At 46.8% G+C, this 16,389-nt stretch overlaps 1 protein-coding gene across 12 annotated transcripts in view; it reads left to right on the forward strand.

Moving 5' to 3' along the window:
* The window catches only part of LOC149335731 (C4b-binding protein-like), a 78,360-nt gene that overhangs the window by 13,645 nt on the left and 48,326 nt on the right, over positions 1-16,389 (forward strand). For all 12 annotated transcript variants that reach the window (XM_089552319.1, XM_089552318.1, XM_089552323.1 and 9 more), the window contains 5 exons: positions 2,735-2,959; positions 5,399-5,605; positions 6,273-6,452; positions 10,086-10,262; positions 11,465-11,527. In XM_089552319.1, the coding sequence (XP_089408445.1) occupies positions 2,735-2,959; positions 5,399-5,605; positions 6,273-6,452; positions 10,086-10,262; positions 11,465-11,527 (852 nt within the window). The remainder of the gene's footprint in view (positions 1-2,734; positions 2,960-5,398; positions 5,606-6,272; positions 6,453-10,085; positions 10,263-11,464; positions 11,528-16,389) is intronic.

A 16,389-nucleotide genomic window follows, 5' to 3' on the forward strand; every position in this document is an offset into this window, starting at 1 on the left:
TTGAGCAACTATCACTAACTTGGGAGTCAAAATATCGTTGCAATAAAGTTGAGACTAGAGCAATGTCTACTAGTTGGAACTATCATTTGGCTGAGTGTGCGTAGATTCTGTCATGAGATCCTGGCCATGCAGATATGTTAGGTGTGCAATGTTAGTCCTGAACCACAGTGGAATAGGCAGTCATCTATTGGCTTCATTTTTGATGCTGGAGCCAAATATCTGCCTTCCCTGGGTGCCTGTCAGACATTTTAAGCATTTGCCTTTGGATTTCCTGCAGGCATCCAGAGAGAACTCAAGTGATGTTCAGAACACTTGATTTCCCATGTTTCCATTAAACCTACTGCCTTCTTTCAAAGAGGCCATGTTGAACTACGAAAAGAAGGCACTAGCGTTGTCCAACTTTGAGTGGGTGCAGAAGAGGGCATCTTCAAAAAAGGGCCTAAGTGAAGGGGAGTTGACTGAGGAAATTCTTAGAGGTCAGCCTGGCCAAATAAGATCTAATAAATTTGTGATGAAAGGAAGGGCGAAGAAAAAGAGAGAATGACAGTAGATGTTACATGCCACTGTTTGAGGTATACAAGCTGACAGCAGAACTGCTTTCAAAGCCCCTATCAAAAATGCAAAAGATGCAACCAACCATGTATGATTAGGGAATTAGAGTATGATGCACATATGCAGCATAGACTTGGAACATGCAGCCCACACTGGGAACATGCAGCGCACACTGGGAACATGCAGCACACACTGGGAACATGCAGCACACACTGGGAACATGCAGCAAACACTGGGAACATGCAGCACACACTGGGAACATGCAGCACACACTGGGAACATGCAATGCATACTGGGAACCTGCAGCACACACTGGGAACATGCAGCACACACTGGGAACATGCAATGCATACTGGGAACATGCAGCACACACTGGGAACATGTAGCGCACACTGGGAACATGTAGCGCACACACTGGGAACATGCAGCACACACTGGGAACATGCAGCACACACTGGGAACATGCAATGCATACTGGGAACATGCAGCACACACTGGGAACATGCAGCGCACACTGGGAACATGCAGCACACACTGGGAACATGCAGCACACACTGGGAACATGCAGCGCATACTGGGAACATGCAGCACACACTGGGAACATGCAGCACACACTGGGAACATGATGCACACACTGGGAACATGCAGCACACACTGGGAACATGCAGCACACACTGGGAACATGCAGCGCACACTGGGAACATGCAGCACACACTGGGAACATGCACTGGGAACATGCAGCACACACTGGGAACATGCAGCGCACACTGGGAACATGCAGCACACACTGGGAACATGCAGCACACACTGGGAACATGCAATGCACACTGGGAACATGCAGCGCACACTGGGAACATGCAACGCACACTGGGAACATGCAACGCACACTGGGAACATGCAATGCACACTGGGAGCATGCAACACACACTGGGAGCATGCAGCACACACTGGGAACATGCAGCACACACCGAGAACATGCTGAGAAAAGGAGTAATGTGGCAGGGGCAGAGTAATTCAGCAGCTCACAGCATGGATTAAAGGGGGGCAGTACATTCCCTCCATTAATAGGCTTTAGGGGTGCGGGGGCACAATTTTAACTCCTGTTCTCCCCTGCTCCGTCTACCACCCCATGAATGCGCATTGTGCGCATGTTACTCCTCCCCCTCCTCCGCTCCCACTCAGGTGGCCTGCATGGCTGTGCCCCCTTTCCTGGAACGTTGGCAGCAGAGAGGCTGAAAGGCACCTCCTTTGTCCCCATCTGGTCGTCCTTAAAGACGGGAACAAGTTGACCCCGTAATATCATGTTACTGTATATTAGACCATTATTTAGAGTTTTACGGTGACAGCAGGTAAGGGCAAGTTTCCTGGTTTTGCGATGCATGGTGGCGCTTTGGCAGCGTGGAACAAATGAGTGAGAGGAGGAAAGGATAAATTGTGGTGCTCTCTGTGTGCAGTGGTGGGAATTAGTGCTTGTGTCCTGTGCGCATGACATGGTCTGAGTGGTTGTGCATAGTGATGCCGAAGCCAGGGCATGAAGTGCCACCACACAGGCTACAAAGCAGGGCTATTCGCCCAGAGCACTAGAAGACACTAGAGAGAGAACCGCCCAGAGCACTAGAAATAGCATAAAGCAGCACCAAGATCATCTCAATTGGAACACTTTGATCGAGGCAAAACACGAAAGTCGCCCGTGTGCTGTGTGATCTCAGTGCGCATTGAAAGAACCCCAGGAGGCCCTCCAATACGGCGCCCCTCATAGCCCATGGCTTGCTTTGGGGCGCTGAACCCTGCAAAACTGACTATACAAAAAAAAAGAAAGGAAAACAGAACAATGAAAAAAAAAAGTAAAACATAGTAACGATGTCTTTGTCATCACAAACTACTGTGCAGAATGTCGCATTACACAGGCGTTGTAACTGTCAGCGAGCGTTTTTTTTTTCTTTCCCATTGTTTCTATTCCGCTTCCCAACTTGACATGATCATGCCAAATGTTCATGCCAAATGTTCATGCTGTAGTGTTCTGCCCTGAAACTGGAAAGCGCTGTCGTGAACTTTCTCCTCCCCTCTTCCACTCGTGGATGCCTCTGGACCTTAGTTTGTCCGAGGCTGTTGCCTTTGGCCTTTGCATGCCTTTACTTTGTGGCTGGCCTGTGGGTGAGCGTTCGTTGCTCCTCTCTTGCAGCGGGCGACTGTACGTGGCGAGAACTAGAGGACGACATTACACACACGGAAGGCGATTACCACGCACTGCCAGACAAAAGCAAGTCTGTGTTCAAAGAGGGGGAGACTGCCCCGTACAAGTGCGCGGGTGGCTACCTTCCCGCGAGTGGCAGTCCCCGAAGAGACATTGCCACCTGCCGGAACAACAAGTGGGAGAGGCCACCGAACAGTCTCCTGCGCTGCAATCGTGAGTGTTGAAGCAAGCGGAAGTTTTGGGTGTCGCCAGTTTTAGTTGGCGGCCATTGAAGGGGCACTGAGGGCAAATTGAAGTTCGCCAGTATCGATGGACTATCGGATTGGCTGGACAGAGAGGCTGCATTCACTAAAAACAGAGCTGTTATAGTAGAGAAGGCCAGGAAATGAAATGAAAGTATCGCCGCCGCTGGGCTGTTTTTATGAGCAAACTGTGGTGCCATTCACACAGTTTTCAGCACAGATCACTGAGGTTAGGTTGCATTGCCATTCACTTTGAAATGACGATCGGGGAATCCTTTCTAGTGCCAGCATGAAAGAGTTTGAATCAAGCGGTTGGAAATCCAGCTTTCTTGGAAATAAGTGCATCTCTCGCTGCTGAACAGACATCAGCACAGTTGTAGATCACGACCATCTCGTACAGCCGGCTATCCCATAGAGTGGAACAGTCGATTTTTACTTGGAGCAAAGATTGGTTGGAGTTGTCCTCATTGTCCTGTAAATGTTTTTGCTTCCTCCTAGGCACTATAAAGTGATGCAGGAAAAACTTATCAATTACAGAGTGATGGTCATAACAGTGAAGGAGTGAGGGGAGCAGGTATCCAGCCTGTTTCACATGCAAGCGAAACCGCTCTCGATTTCTGCCGCTGCGACGCAAAAACCTGTCTTGAGTGGCCACAGTGACGAGGTTCTAAGTTGGAAATTCGCTCAGTTGCTTGCATGTGAAACAGCCTTAAAGGTTCCCCTTTTGCTCTGCCTATGTAGAATGTGGGTGAATCGTAGATTCTGTTATTGCTTTAACTTCTTGCAGGCTGTTGCGAGGATTTCCTCTTTTGTTTTCTTCTTTTCTGCACACACATTTTATTTATTCTTACTGCTTCCTCTTCTGTGTTAAACTATGCAGCTTACTATTGCTGGTGACATTGTAAGCAGGCACATAATTAAGCACTCCTTCCTTGTTTTATGGGAAGCATTTGACACCAAAAAAGAAAAAAAAAGGTCAGAAAGCAAAACAGTAGGATCTCAGTAATTCAATATTGGTAAATTTTGAATTGTAGATAACTTGTAGAACCTCTACGGTCTAACAACTTTGCGTGTAAATTTTGCTGGAAAAGAAACATAGTGTAGAACTATATCAATACTGGAAAAGGCAGATCAGGAAAGAATTTTTCTATGATAACTCAAGAGGCAGTGCCCTACTTTTTGAAGCTAGGTCAGGGTGTCTTAGAACACGCAGCTACAAAAAGAAATTTAACGAAGAAGACGACACATGTGCAGTGTGTGGTAGATATGTGGAAACAATTGAACGCCTCATACTCAAATGTGATGGTATCCATCCGGATGTCGATGCAGGCATAGTCACTCTTCCTGAGGCCCTAGGGTTTAAAGATAACAATGGTCATGTAAATAAACCTGCAGTGGAAGTTGGTAAAAAGCGATTGGAGGATTGGTGGCTGAAAAGCAGAGATGTGGCATAAGGTTAGAATTGTAGGAAACCGCAGATAAAGATGATGGCGAATCTTAATGATAATTGCCAACACAGTTTAAAAAAAAATAAAGAAAAGCTGAGCATGGTGGCAATTACCACCACCCCGTTTCAAAGAGGGCGCTCCTATCCATCCATCCATCCATCCATCTAACTCGAGCTGGCAGCTCGCACCAGCTCTGTGAATTTGAAGACCCGGGGTGCTCTGTAGGAATGCTTGTGTTTGCATCTGGATCTTCCATCTGAAGGCTAATACCCCTGTCAAGCGGGCAAGTTAAGTGCACTTACGGGGAGTGCGCTTTGGCATCCCGAGTGACACTTTGGGCTACGCGGTGCTAAACGGGAAAGCAAAGTGCACTCATAGTAAAAAAATAATTGCTAAGAAAATGAGCGGAATTTCTGAACAGGCCGATGGAAAAGAAAAAAGACTAATAATATTTGATTGCTTAACGTGATAGTACAAATAAAGCGAGGCTCAACAGTTTTTAACGATGAAAAAAAATGAAAATAGCAGAAAAGCCAAGACCAGCCAATACTATCCAGAATTTCGACAACAAACAAGATGGCGGCGGGCAGCGATGCTGCATCTGATCACGTTTACTTGTTTTGTTGCTTCGCTTGTAGCTATAACCAACGAACTTTTTTCTGAAAACAGTGTTATAGCACGTAAAGTAAAGTTGTAAGTACTTTTTATGCATTATAAATTTTGTACCATTGGAACCGCTGGCGTCGAGGCTACGCACTTGGCCAGCAAAGTGTGGTCCGTGAACGCACTCCTGGCGGAGTGCACTTTCCCGCGAGTGACACTCCACTTGCGTCGTTTAGATGCGGCAAAGTGTACTTACAGCAAAGTACACTCTCAGTAAGTGCACTTAACTTGCCCGCTTGACAGGGGTATTACTGTGCAACTGATGCTCCTTCACTGAAGTTCGTGTCTGTGCCCTGCAGCTGTGAACTGCGGCCATCCGGTTCCCGGTGGCAGCTTTGCGCATGGCCGCCTCAACGAGTTCGTATTCAACTTCCCGCGTGTGGTGACATTCACCTGCTTCTCGGGCTACCACCTGGTGACCCACGACGATCAGCCCTGGGAGGACTTCTACGAAGTCTCTTGTGGGGCTGACGGCAAGTGGAGCCGTCCGGCGCCCAAGTGTGTGGGTCAGTAGGGAGATGTCTCCATCACTTAAGTTGAGAGTTTGGTGCTGTGCTCGACTAGCATGCGTCTTTCATATGTCATCACCATCATTGTCATTCTTCAGCGTCTATCCCCTGTCTCCGTTATTCCTTGCGTCCTTCATCATAAGTGTACAGTGGAAAATTGAAGTTCACGAAGCTTGTTCTGCAGCTGCTCGCATATCAGACCTCTGTGCATGACATAGGCACATTTGATCCGCCAAACTTCGTTACGAAAAATCGTATTTTCATTATATGGTTCCCATTACTCTGTCACCATTACGTGACACCTGGTGTGGAAGCGCTGGGTAACCCAAGGTGCCCAGCTGTTGGTCTGTCGTGCGAAGCCTGCAGAATTGCTTCTTGTAAGCTGCTCAGGACAACGAGGAGGTACAGGGTCATGTTGCGGGCGAAGTTATTCTACACGAGAATGCTATTTTGCAGACAGAAAGAGGACAAACCACGCTTGAACTCTGCTTGGGGGGGGAAGAAGGCTTGGATCATTTGTGACAAGTCTGATCGCATCTTGCATCACAAGCAAATGATAAAGCAGAGTGTTGGGGCTTTGAGCATGAACAGACAAACAGTGCAAAGATTCATGGCAACATTGGGTGCCATGGTGCCATTTTTCTTTTTTCTTTTTTTTTTTCAGAGGTGGTGTGTGCACATCCTAGTCCGATCGCCAATGGCAACATCGACGTTCCGCATGGAATTCTCCGTGAAAACTCAACAGTGCGGTACACCTGCAATCCGGGTTTTGTGTTGGTTGGCCCCGCCGAGCGTCGCTGCACTAACGAAGCCAAGTGGGCAGATAACGAGCCAACTTGTGAAAGTGAGTGCAGGGTGCATTTGCCAGCTTGGGCCTATGGCGTTTATTTATTAATTTATTTATTTCAGTTGCCCTCTTGACCCAGGGTGTAAAAAGGATGGTTGCAGTTATAAAGTACTAGTATACTCATATGCATTACCACAAAAACGAGGTCAAACCATGCAAAGACATGGCATGACACAGTATTATGGCAAAATGAAGTGAACAATGTAGAAACTGAGAACACACATTACTGTTAACATACAAAACACTGAATGCGGGAAAAAGACTAGAGTATTTTACGTGTCCCAAACGCACGGAAGAGTATAAACAACCCAAAAATTAAAAAAAGGAAAATAATATGCAAAAGAAGGAATGGTGATATGTAGGTAGAAATGTAAGAAGGCTTGCATGATGCATTATGATATCATTCAAGGGTGCAGTGAAGACTGTGTCAGAAAAAGAAACTATCTCTTGTGCACTGTAATGAATGGACAGATGTCTCCCGAGTACTGAAGCCGAAGAAAAAAAAATTTTGGAGCGCAATCAAAGCACAGTTTCTTTGTGTTGCCTCTGTGCTGTGGAATTTTCACTGCATTGGTGATGTCAGGAAAAAAAAAAAAAGAAAAAAAACTGAGTGTATTGTAGTCAACTGTTTGAATGGAAAATTCATTTGAACTGTGGAGAGTTTGCGTTAAGGCGGCGCTTTTTTAATGTACTTGATGGTGATGGGCGTCGGTTTTAATAAATTGTGTTTGCACGTAACAGGCACAGTTTGCACACTTGCAACCGTAGCACTGCTGCCGTAGACACTACGGCTCGATTCACACACTGCGTTGCTCATAAAACGGTGCAGTGTAGTGCGTTTTGTACAATTTGTGTGCTGTCTGTGTATAGCGTGGCATAAATGTTCTTCCCCATTAAAAAAAAAAAAAGAAATTTTTTGCTTTTTGCTTCTTTGTGCAAGTCTCCTCTGTACAAATAAGCTAATTGGTCTGCCTCTGTGTAGGAAAGGTGTTGTGCCTGCAAGCATTTCCTTGTGAAAGTTGATTGACTTTCAGTACCCTTTCTGTGAGACTCAGTGGAAAATTGCGGGTTTTCGAAAGTGAAATCAGAACTCCGAGAAACAAGATTACATTGTCTCTGCCCCTTCCATGCATGTGTGCAGTGCACTTAGGATGCATTAGTTTTGCGTTGTCACTTGTGCCTGAAGGGTTTTCTGTGACAGTGGGTCGTAGGGGCTCTTTGTTCGCGATGAAAGAAGCCGAAGATTTATTGTTACAAGCATTGTATAAATGTCCTGGATGTTGATACAAATGAGTTGTTTTTTTTTTTTCAACTTCGCATCTCAGTGCGGCTTCAACTATAATTGGCAGTTGCATGGAATGCAGTGTCGTAAAGCAGTATGAGCCGCATAGGGCTGAAGTGAAATTAGCCTTCGCGGTGTCTTCGCCGTGACTAAATCTCAGCTTTTAGTGATTTACCTGTAGTTTTGGACATCAATGTTTTGCAGACGCTGAAAGCAGACCTGATGGTGAAAATGGTTTCATTGAATGCAGGCCATCATGCCAGTTTAAGATACAAACATCTGTGAGGCATATGAACCACTTACATTTGTCAGCCAGTCAACCACACAAACAACACTACTTTCTGGGCCCTCTTGCACGAAGCAGATGGTACAGTCTCCCCTCTAGTCTTTTTTGCAGTCTAGGCCCTCGGATGGTTTTGATGAAAGGAAAGGCGCATGATTCACTGCTCCTAGTGCAAGCGTGAACCTGACGCCCTGTTCGGCGACATTAGATCATTGGTGGGACAGTTTTGATGCATAACTGGCACACTTTGGCTATTAGTCAGCGTTTGGTTTTTTTTTTTCTCAAGGCACAGTTGAGGTGTCCACTGACAAAGTGAGCCAGTTATACACCATTCCTTTCCTCAAATCCAGTGAATGACCTAGACTGCGAGTGAATAAGACAAGACTGGAAATGAGACTGTCTAATTTGCTTCTTGCAAGTGGGTCCTGGTTTCCTTCACTGTGTCGTAGACCTGTACATTGTGAAGAGCCTAGCTTGTCACTGGAGCTGCTATAATCGGGCTTGTGTGTCAGGTTTTTAAGTGTTTCAAAATCATGGCATTGTTGTGCTGTATGTCCAGCTGAGGAAATCTTCTGGAACAAATAGCTGAAAGTTTGCAGGTGATGAACACTCAAGCCATCTGTGTGGACAGTGCCTATCCCGGGCATTTCTCTTCAGATCTGTCGGGATGTGCTGATTTGGAGTTGGGGCATTAGCGATGTCACGCATGATGTGCAGTAGTGCACAGACAGATGCAGCGTTCAGCTGTGGACTACTTCTAGGCCGTAGACTTTTTGGTGTTTATTTCTGAGAAAGATTGTTGCATGTTCAATGGCGTTTATTCTTTTTGGAGAACCGGTGTTTTTTTGGCGAGTTGTATGGGGCAACTGCTGGAAGCGGTGGCTATCGGCTAAAATAATTCTCAAACTTCACAAATGAGGTGACGGGACACCGAGAGCACAAATTTTTTTTTACCTCATTTTTGCATACAGGGAGCACAGTTGGTTGTAGCAGTAGGCTTGTTGACCTTGCTCATTTAAATGTATTAGCGTGCTTGTGTTGACAGCACCCAACATCGAAAACGTGTGTTGAACATTAGTATTTCAGGTTTGAAAAGACGCCTTAGGGCAATATATCAGATTGTTGCACACATATGGTTTCCATATGGCGCCAGTTGGGAGCTCTGGCTGAGGCTTCAACAGGCTGCATTCATTTCGTACTGTGAGTCTGTGGGTCTGTTCTTAGCGCGCGGAATCTATCTGGCTACACTATCTAATCACTTTTAGATGGAACAGCAGGTTTGCAGTTATGGTTATGCATTTGTATCAGCATCTCCGAGCCTGCTGTGCTTGACAAGCATGTAGTATGTGCCAGCTTACACCTTCCGTCATGCTTTGATGTTTCTGTCATGTCTTGTATGAACGGGAAGGAGAAAGTAGCGTAGATTCTTTGCGCTGCATATGAGTTGAGAATCTCAAGCTGGATTCTGTTGCCAGGTTTGAGTGTGTGGCTTCTCGAACACCATGGCCACTCTTGAATGAAGGTGAGAGGCGAAAGCCGTAACGTAGTGGCACATTGATGAAGGGCGGTGGAATTATGCCTAAGCATTCGACTAAGGTGTGACCGGTAGCCCATGTGTAGGTTTTCTCTCCCAGTAATTTGTTTTTTTTTTTAATCCCCACCTTGGAACTCCTCATCTGATCATGAAGTGCACGTGTATAATCTATAACCTTTGACCTTGGTGGTGCTGCCTGTGATGAAGATGCAGCAGGAACCAGGAAAACTGGTTTTGATAAAGTAGCAGTACGTCGTATTATTTGGCATTTGCATAGGCTGTGAGCAAAGGAAAGGAGCCCTTTGTAATGCCTGCTGTGGTGTACAGTCTGGGAGGTAGGAACTAAGAGCAGTACAATATATACACTAGTACATGTGAAGGCTTGTATTCTCTGCAGTGTGGAGCAAAGTTCTGATTGGAAGTTCATTACCTCGGTGTGTCCTTTTCACATCGCTTGCCCCGTTTTACTTGATCTCGTCGGCGTCCCCCCCAAAGGCAACCTGTGGTTTCTCTTGGGGGAAACACTTTCAGGGGGCTGCAGTCCACCAAGTCCATTGTTGCATGGCCGGGTCATTGGTCATGACGGCCACCATAAGATTGGTGACACCATCATCTACGACTGCGACTATGGCGATATAAGAACAACGGCCAAGTGCACAGAGTCTGGCAGATGGGATCCCGACCCGCCAACATGCCCCGCGGAAACAAGTTTGTCCATTTTCTCGCCGCTTTTCCTGCATTTTTCTCCACTCACGGGCTTTCGGGGCACTAAGGCTCGCACCCTTTGTTCTTGCATGTTCCGCTGTGTTCTGTGGAAGTCGCCACATCTTGTGATGCGAAAACTTGTCTCTGAATGGCTAGTTCCAGCATGGCTTGTGGCAGGAGATTCGTTGGGTTTTTGTTGTTTTTTTTTTCCCCCCATGCCTTCCTCGCATGTTGGTGCTGGTTGTGATGATAATACTTGTCCGGGATGCTTGGCTGTCTTCTTCTTGGCTTGGCCTCACCTGTAAACATGTTGATGCTTCTCTTGGTTCCCTAAACCCCTTGACACTAGGTCGCAAATGAGCGTGGCTCATGATCCTTTACGGTTCACGCATGGTGACTCATTCTGATGCACAGGTTGCTTGCCAAGCGTAATGTTGCAGGCTTGCTCCAGCATTTTGTAGCCTGTGACTTGACATCTTTCTGCTTTGCCTGCTTTGGTGTTCTCTCGTCAAGCTCATCCCGATATTAATAAGGTCAGTATCTTTCTGTTGTGCCAGATTGGTGACCTATTGTACTAGGCTGACCTTTAGTGGCTTGATTAGTTGTCTGCGTATGGACGGTCAGGCATCTTCCATCTTCAGTTATCTCTGCACCACTGGCAAGTGACACTTGCCTGTTCTTGCACGGTCTTCTTTCTCCTTCTTTCTTTCATTTCCTCGGCTTGAAACGGGGGCATTGGGCACAACGGCCCTGCTCTAGCATGCTTTCTTGTTGCATTTTTTGTTCACCTCAGTGTAGTTTTTGAGCTTGAGATTCCTGAATCCTGCCCCTGGTTGCCACTCTTGTCTTGCTTAAAGCTCTATTTCGAAGTTGTCTTGAGATGATTGTCACCTTGTGTTGTGTTAATCGCTCGAAAGCGCCTGTCTCTTTGGATGAAGTGTGGTCCTAAATTGTGTTTCTTTTAAAACTAGGCCCAAGTGTGACTGAGAAGAATTTTCAAACGTGTCTCTGCCTGGACCATGGTGTCTGGCACTTCGACCTGGCCCCGCTGGTTGCCGGGCAGTTTTTTCTGCTTTCTGCTTCTCTGTTTTCGCTTCCTTCTATCTTGTCGTCTTTGTATCGGGTTTGGTCTTTTGACTGCTGAGGTTGTCGTGCAACTGCTAAAGTAGCTTTCTTTTTTTGCTCTCCACTTTGATAAACAATAGCACCAACACCCAAGCCCAAGCCGTCTTCAACCACCAGTACCACCATTCGCCCACCGCCGTCACGTTAGTATTGAAGATTACTTTTTTTTTTGTCACAAGTTTGTTGGATGCGTAGGCTGAAAACTGGAAAGGGGCCAGCAGAGTTTTATACTTCAATTGCTTATAAAGAAGAAAGGTGCGCATAAAAGGAACAGCAAGTTTGTCTAGCTAATGCTTAGGCAAATGACACTCAAGGACACATGGCCTTACTTTGGAAAAGTTGCAGGCAAAAATGGCTAAAGATGTATTATCTACGGATTTTTTTTTTCTTTGTCTCTGACTGAGAAGAGGCTTCTCATGTTCACAACGTGCTCAAGTACGTGCACTTTGGAACAAGCCTCTGCATCAATGCGAAGTGTTGATGTAACTCGGTACATGGGATTGTATCTACAGAAAGCGAATGCACTAATGGAAATGGACAGTGAAGCAGCGATGCAAGCTTACCTGTGCATATTTCATCCTGCCTTTGGAAAACCGGGGTGGGAAGGAGAGGCATTGGTCATGTCGGCAACACCCTGGTCTTTCCACGAACATGCAGACCTCGAAATCAGGAACACATTTAATCTTTTCTTTTGCCTGCATGTTCGCGCACCCTTGCACACTGCAGCTGCCCTTTTTTTAGAGCGCAGCTCTTTGGCGCCCGTTTCTGCGTTTCGTCGCCGTTGTCCATCGTAACCAGCAGTGGACACCTCACGCTTTAAGCTGCGAAACCAGTGCAGCGGGAGCTCGGAAAGCAGAGGATAAAATTGTTAAATTGGTTTCTGAGGGAAGGAAATGGTGCAGTATCTGTCTCGCACACCTCGGTGGACACCTGAACCAGAGGGAAGGCGCATAACTGCCTTCTTGGAACAGTGAACACCTCCTCCTCTTCCTCCTCCTCCTTATCATCATCATCATCATAATCATCATCATCATTTCTTAATCTCATCCACCCACCTAACTTTCTGCTGCCCCCTGCTATGCTTGCCTTCTCTTGGTATCCACTCCGTTACCCTTAAGGACCAGCAGACACCTCAATCGTGCATTGACAACGTTTTACACTCCGATCATTTTAAGGAAAAGTGCGCATAACTGGCTCCCTGAGTATGTGTACGTTGCGCTCGTGTGTGTGTGTTTCTCCCTTCCGTCTTGTGTTATTCTGTGCAAAGTTTTCTTGAATATGTCGCTGCACCAACTGGCCCAACATTCTGCTCTACTAACTGGCTCCCTGGGTCTTTGGACGCCTAAAATCGTGCTTATAGGTACGTGGGGTGATGAGAGAGAGAGATGTGGGATGCATGTGTCAGCGCTGACAGTGGTGAGCGAACTCTCGAGATCAACCATTAACTGCCACCTGCAAGGGGGCCAGGGTGGGTGGGGACTTTAATGTAGATATACAGACAGACAGGAATTGCCACTTATGCGGGAGAACATCCCGTTCCTCTCGCTCGTAATGCCTCCCACAGCTGTGACAACCTCGCGAAATACTTGCGCAGACCTAGTCTTTCAGAACCAGGCATTGGTGCAGCAAATCGAGCATATATCCATCTATTTCTCCTACCACAAAGCTTCCTTCATGACAGTCAAGAACTGTTAGTGGAATGTTTCTTGAAGAAGGAATATGTGTTAAAAATAACGAGTTGTCTGCAATTGTACATACATGTCTTGCTCGAATTATTTGCCTCAATCTATCGAAAAGCTGGAACAGCTGATGAGCTGCGCTCAAATTTTGCATTAGGAAGTAACGTAATCGTTGGCAATTTTTTTTTTTCGCACTACTTGTGGAGCTGTACTCATTTTATCAAACAAGCATATCCTTGTGGAAGCTGCCCTTGATGCCGGCCAGTCAGGACAGCTAGCCACTTGACATCAACAAATGGGGCAGCTAGCTTCCAGATGGTAACAGGTTAAGAGGACTAGACATTTGACTCCAGCCAATCAGAAGAGCTAGCATGGACAAATGTATAGCAGCCCTTTTGCAGAATCGGCATGGTAGCCTGTTTCATTCAGTTCTCTAATATCATGGCTTTTAATGGTCTCGCTTTAAGACAGCTGTAGTTTTACAAGCCGGTGTTTGCTTTGGTAGGAGGTCTTGAATGTCTTACTCGCAGGATGTCTTAGCATTTGGTTCTTAGCAACCCCTGTAAAGCTCCGTCTGTCTGGTGGTTATTTCTTTCACCGAAGAAAAAAGAAAAAGGGTGGCTCTGAAAAACGTGATTGCACTGCTTGGTGAGCATTGAAAGAATTAAGTGCGTGGACAGTATTTTTTGCTTTGTGCTGGACACTTGCAGCCCTTGTCACAAACCTAATGCATACTTTTGTTGTTTTCTCCTTTTTTTTTACCTCCTTGCCTTTCTCTGTCTGTTCTGTTGTCCTGTTTGCTTTGTTGATTATTCTCCCACCGTTCACTTGATTGTCCCCTGGCATTCTGTGCTTTCTGCTGTGCTTTCTGCTTTCCATCATCCTTTCTGCTCTCTGGGACCTTTTGCTGATTGCTTTTGATTCGGTCGTCCTATCTGGCCATGCCTCACCACTTTCTACTGTTTTGCTGCTAACCTGTTTGTTTTTTTTTTGTCCCCTCCTCAATCACTGCATATTTCTCGCCTTCTTTTGCTTTTTCCGCAAGTGGATTTACTTCTGCTGCTGCTTACTTGCTTTTGGGTGACTCAAAATGGGCACCTCGCTTCTCGACCGGTCTGATTTTTCTCATCTCCTCCGTGCTGCACTTCGACGCTCGGCATTCTTTTCTCGGCGCTCCAACCACGAATCTCCTTATCTGGCACCTGACACTCTTCGCTCGACGCTGCTAACCTGCTGTTGCCGTCTTGGTTTTCATTTTCCTTTCACGCTACTGTTATTCTTTCTTCTTTGTCTTTTGCTTATTTCCTTGGCTGGTTTGGCTCCGTTTCCCCCCGCCCCCCTCTCCTCGTTAAATTCTGCATGCTTCTTCCTCTCTGCCTCCCATCTCTGCATCTTCAACGTTTCAACATTCTGCGCACCAGAGTGTAGCCCTCTTTCAAGCCCGACCAATGGCAAGCTGTTCAGCGTCGAAGGGTTCGGAATTAATGCATCGGTCATCTTCAGCTGCAACGAAGGTTACACTCTGCATGGGCCTGCGACTCGCGTGTGCAAGCCCACGGGTGCCTGGGATCCTCCGACAATGCCGACCTGTGAGTAGTCTTTCTTACAATGCCAACTTGTGAGTAGTCTTTCTTACAATGCCGACTTGTGAGTAGTCTTTCTTACAATGCCGACTTGTGAGTAGTCTTTCTTACAATGCTGACTTGTGAGTAGTCTTTCTTACAATGCCGACTTGTGAGTAGTCTTTCTTACAATGCCGACTTGTGAGTAGTCTTTCTTACAATGCTGACTTGTGAGTAGTCTTACAATGCTGACTTGTGAGTAGTCTTTCTTACAATGCCAACCTGTGAGTAGTCTTTCTTGTGAGGCTACCAATTTTCGTTACCTGTTGTCAATGGATGGAGGGTGGTAGTGAAGCTTTCTTGGTGGAAAAAGGTGAATGATGCGGAGCCACTCCTTGGTCAAGCATTTGCAAAGTAAATACAAGCTCCTGTTCTGCTGTGTGTTGTAAGGATGGCTCAGGCATACCAAGCATCACGTAATGTGTGAGCATGGTAAAGCGCTCAGGAACGTTGCAGTCCTGGCTGCGATTGTGTTCTAGCTTACCTTGTGGAACCTGTTTACAGAAAAGTGGGCTTTGAATTTCCGCATATAAAGCTTCGGAGCGACAGCGACCTGGCAATTTGACAAGAGAATTCCCAAAATTCATTCATGAAATCTCTGAGCACAAATTTAGACCACGTGGGAATCTCTGAACTTGCGCTGACTTCGCGCAGCAAATGGGCACCTTTTGCATTCCACCTCAGTTGAAACGACGATGGCTGTGTTTTTTGACTGAGGCAAAATGTAAAAGGCGCTCCTGTGCTGTGTGCGGTGTCACTGCATGCTAACGATCCCCAGGTGGTCTAAATTAATTCAGAGCCCTCCATTTCACGTCCCTCATGGCCATTATGTTGCTCCGGGACATTTAAACCCCGCAGTTTACAATTTAAAAATGTGTACGTGAATGCTGCTGTTTCACAAAAGGCTTTAAGAGGGCACACGGCTCTTGTAAAACCAGCTTTACTAGGTCACACTGTCCCCCTGGGTTGACCTCTGCCTTCTCCTTTCAGGCACTGCGCCTCCACCTTGGGTCATCATCCTCAGTGTCTGTCTCGCTGTGCTCGCCTCCCTTGTCATCTGTTGCCTCGGGTTTTTCTACTTTATGCGCCGAAGGCGGCGGTGCACGCCCCCGCCACGCTGCTACAGACGGCAGATTCGAAAGCCGGGACCGTACGATGCAATGTCCAACGATGAGGTGGCCAGGCTGGGAAAGCCATTTCCTGTCACAAGCTTATAACTTGCTGCCGTAGTCGTGGAATGAGACATTGAAGCAAGCCGGTGACTGCTGGCATCAGTGCCAGGGGCTGTGTCGATTGTGGATTTGTCAGGCCTGCGGGTGCCACTGCAGAGTTGGCCTATCGACATGCATTGAACACTTTGGTCCTGTCATCGTTGCCCTCCGTGGTGAGCATTGCTTGAGTGGCGGAATGTGAAGCGCTTTACCAGTAAGTTGCATGAGGCTAGTGCGGGCAATTCATGGAACCTGTGCATAGGGTTGGCGTACCAGTAATGGCCGTACTTACGTGGACTGCCGGTGCTGCTACAACAGTGGTGCCAGGAGGCGAGTGCGCATTGCCACTGTGATAAAAGGCAGCGATGCTCGCTCAGTCACAGGTGTACGTGCCTGGCCGGTTTTGGCGTGGAATCCAAAGTGGTGCTGGTAGTGTGCTGGTAAGACTCTGCTGCGATGCTTTGCAATGCTGCTTGTGTTTCAACCAGAAAAG

Source organism: Amblyomma mixtum, chromosome 7 (assembly GCF_055824585.1).
Source record: "Amblyomma mixtum isolate Tamu chromosome 7, ASM5582458v1, whole genome shotgun sequence".
Lineage (NCBI taxonomy): Eukaryota > Metazoa > Arthropoda > Arachnida > Ixodida > Ixodidae > Amblyomma > Amblyomma mixtum.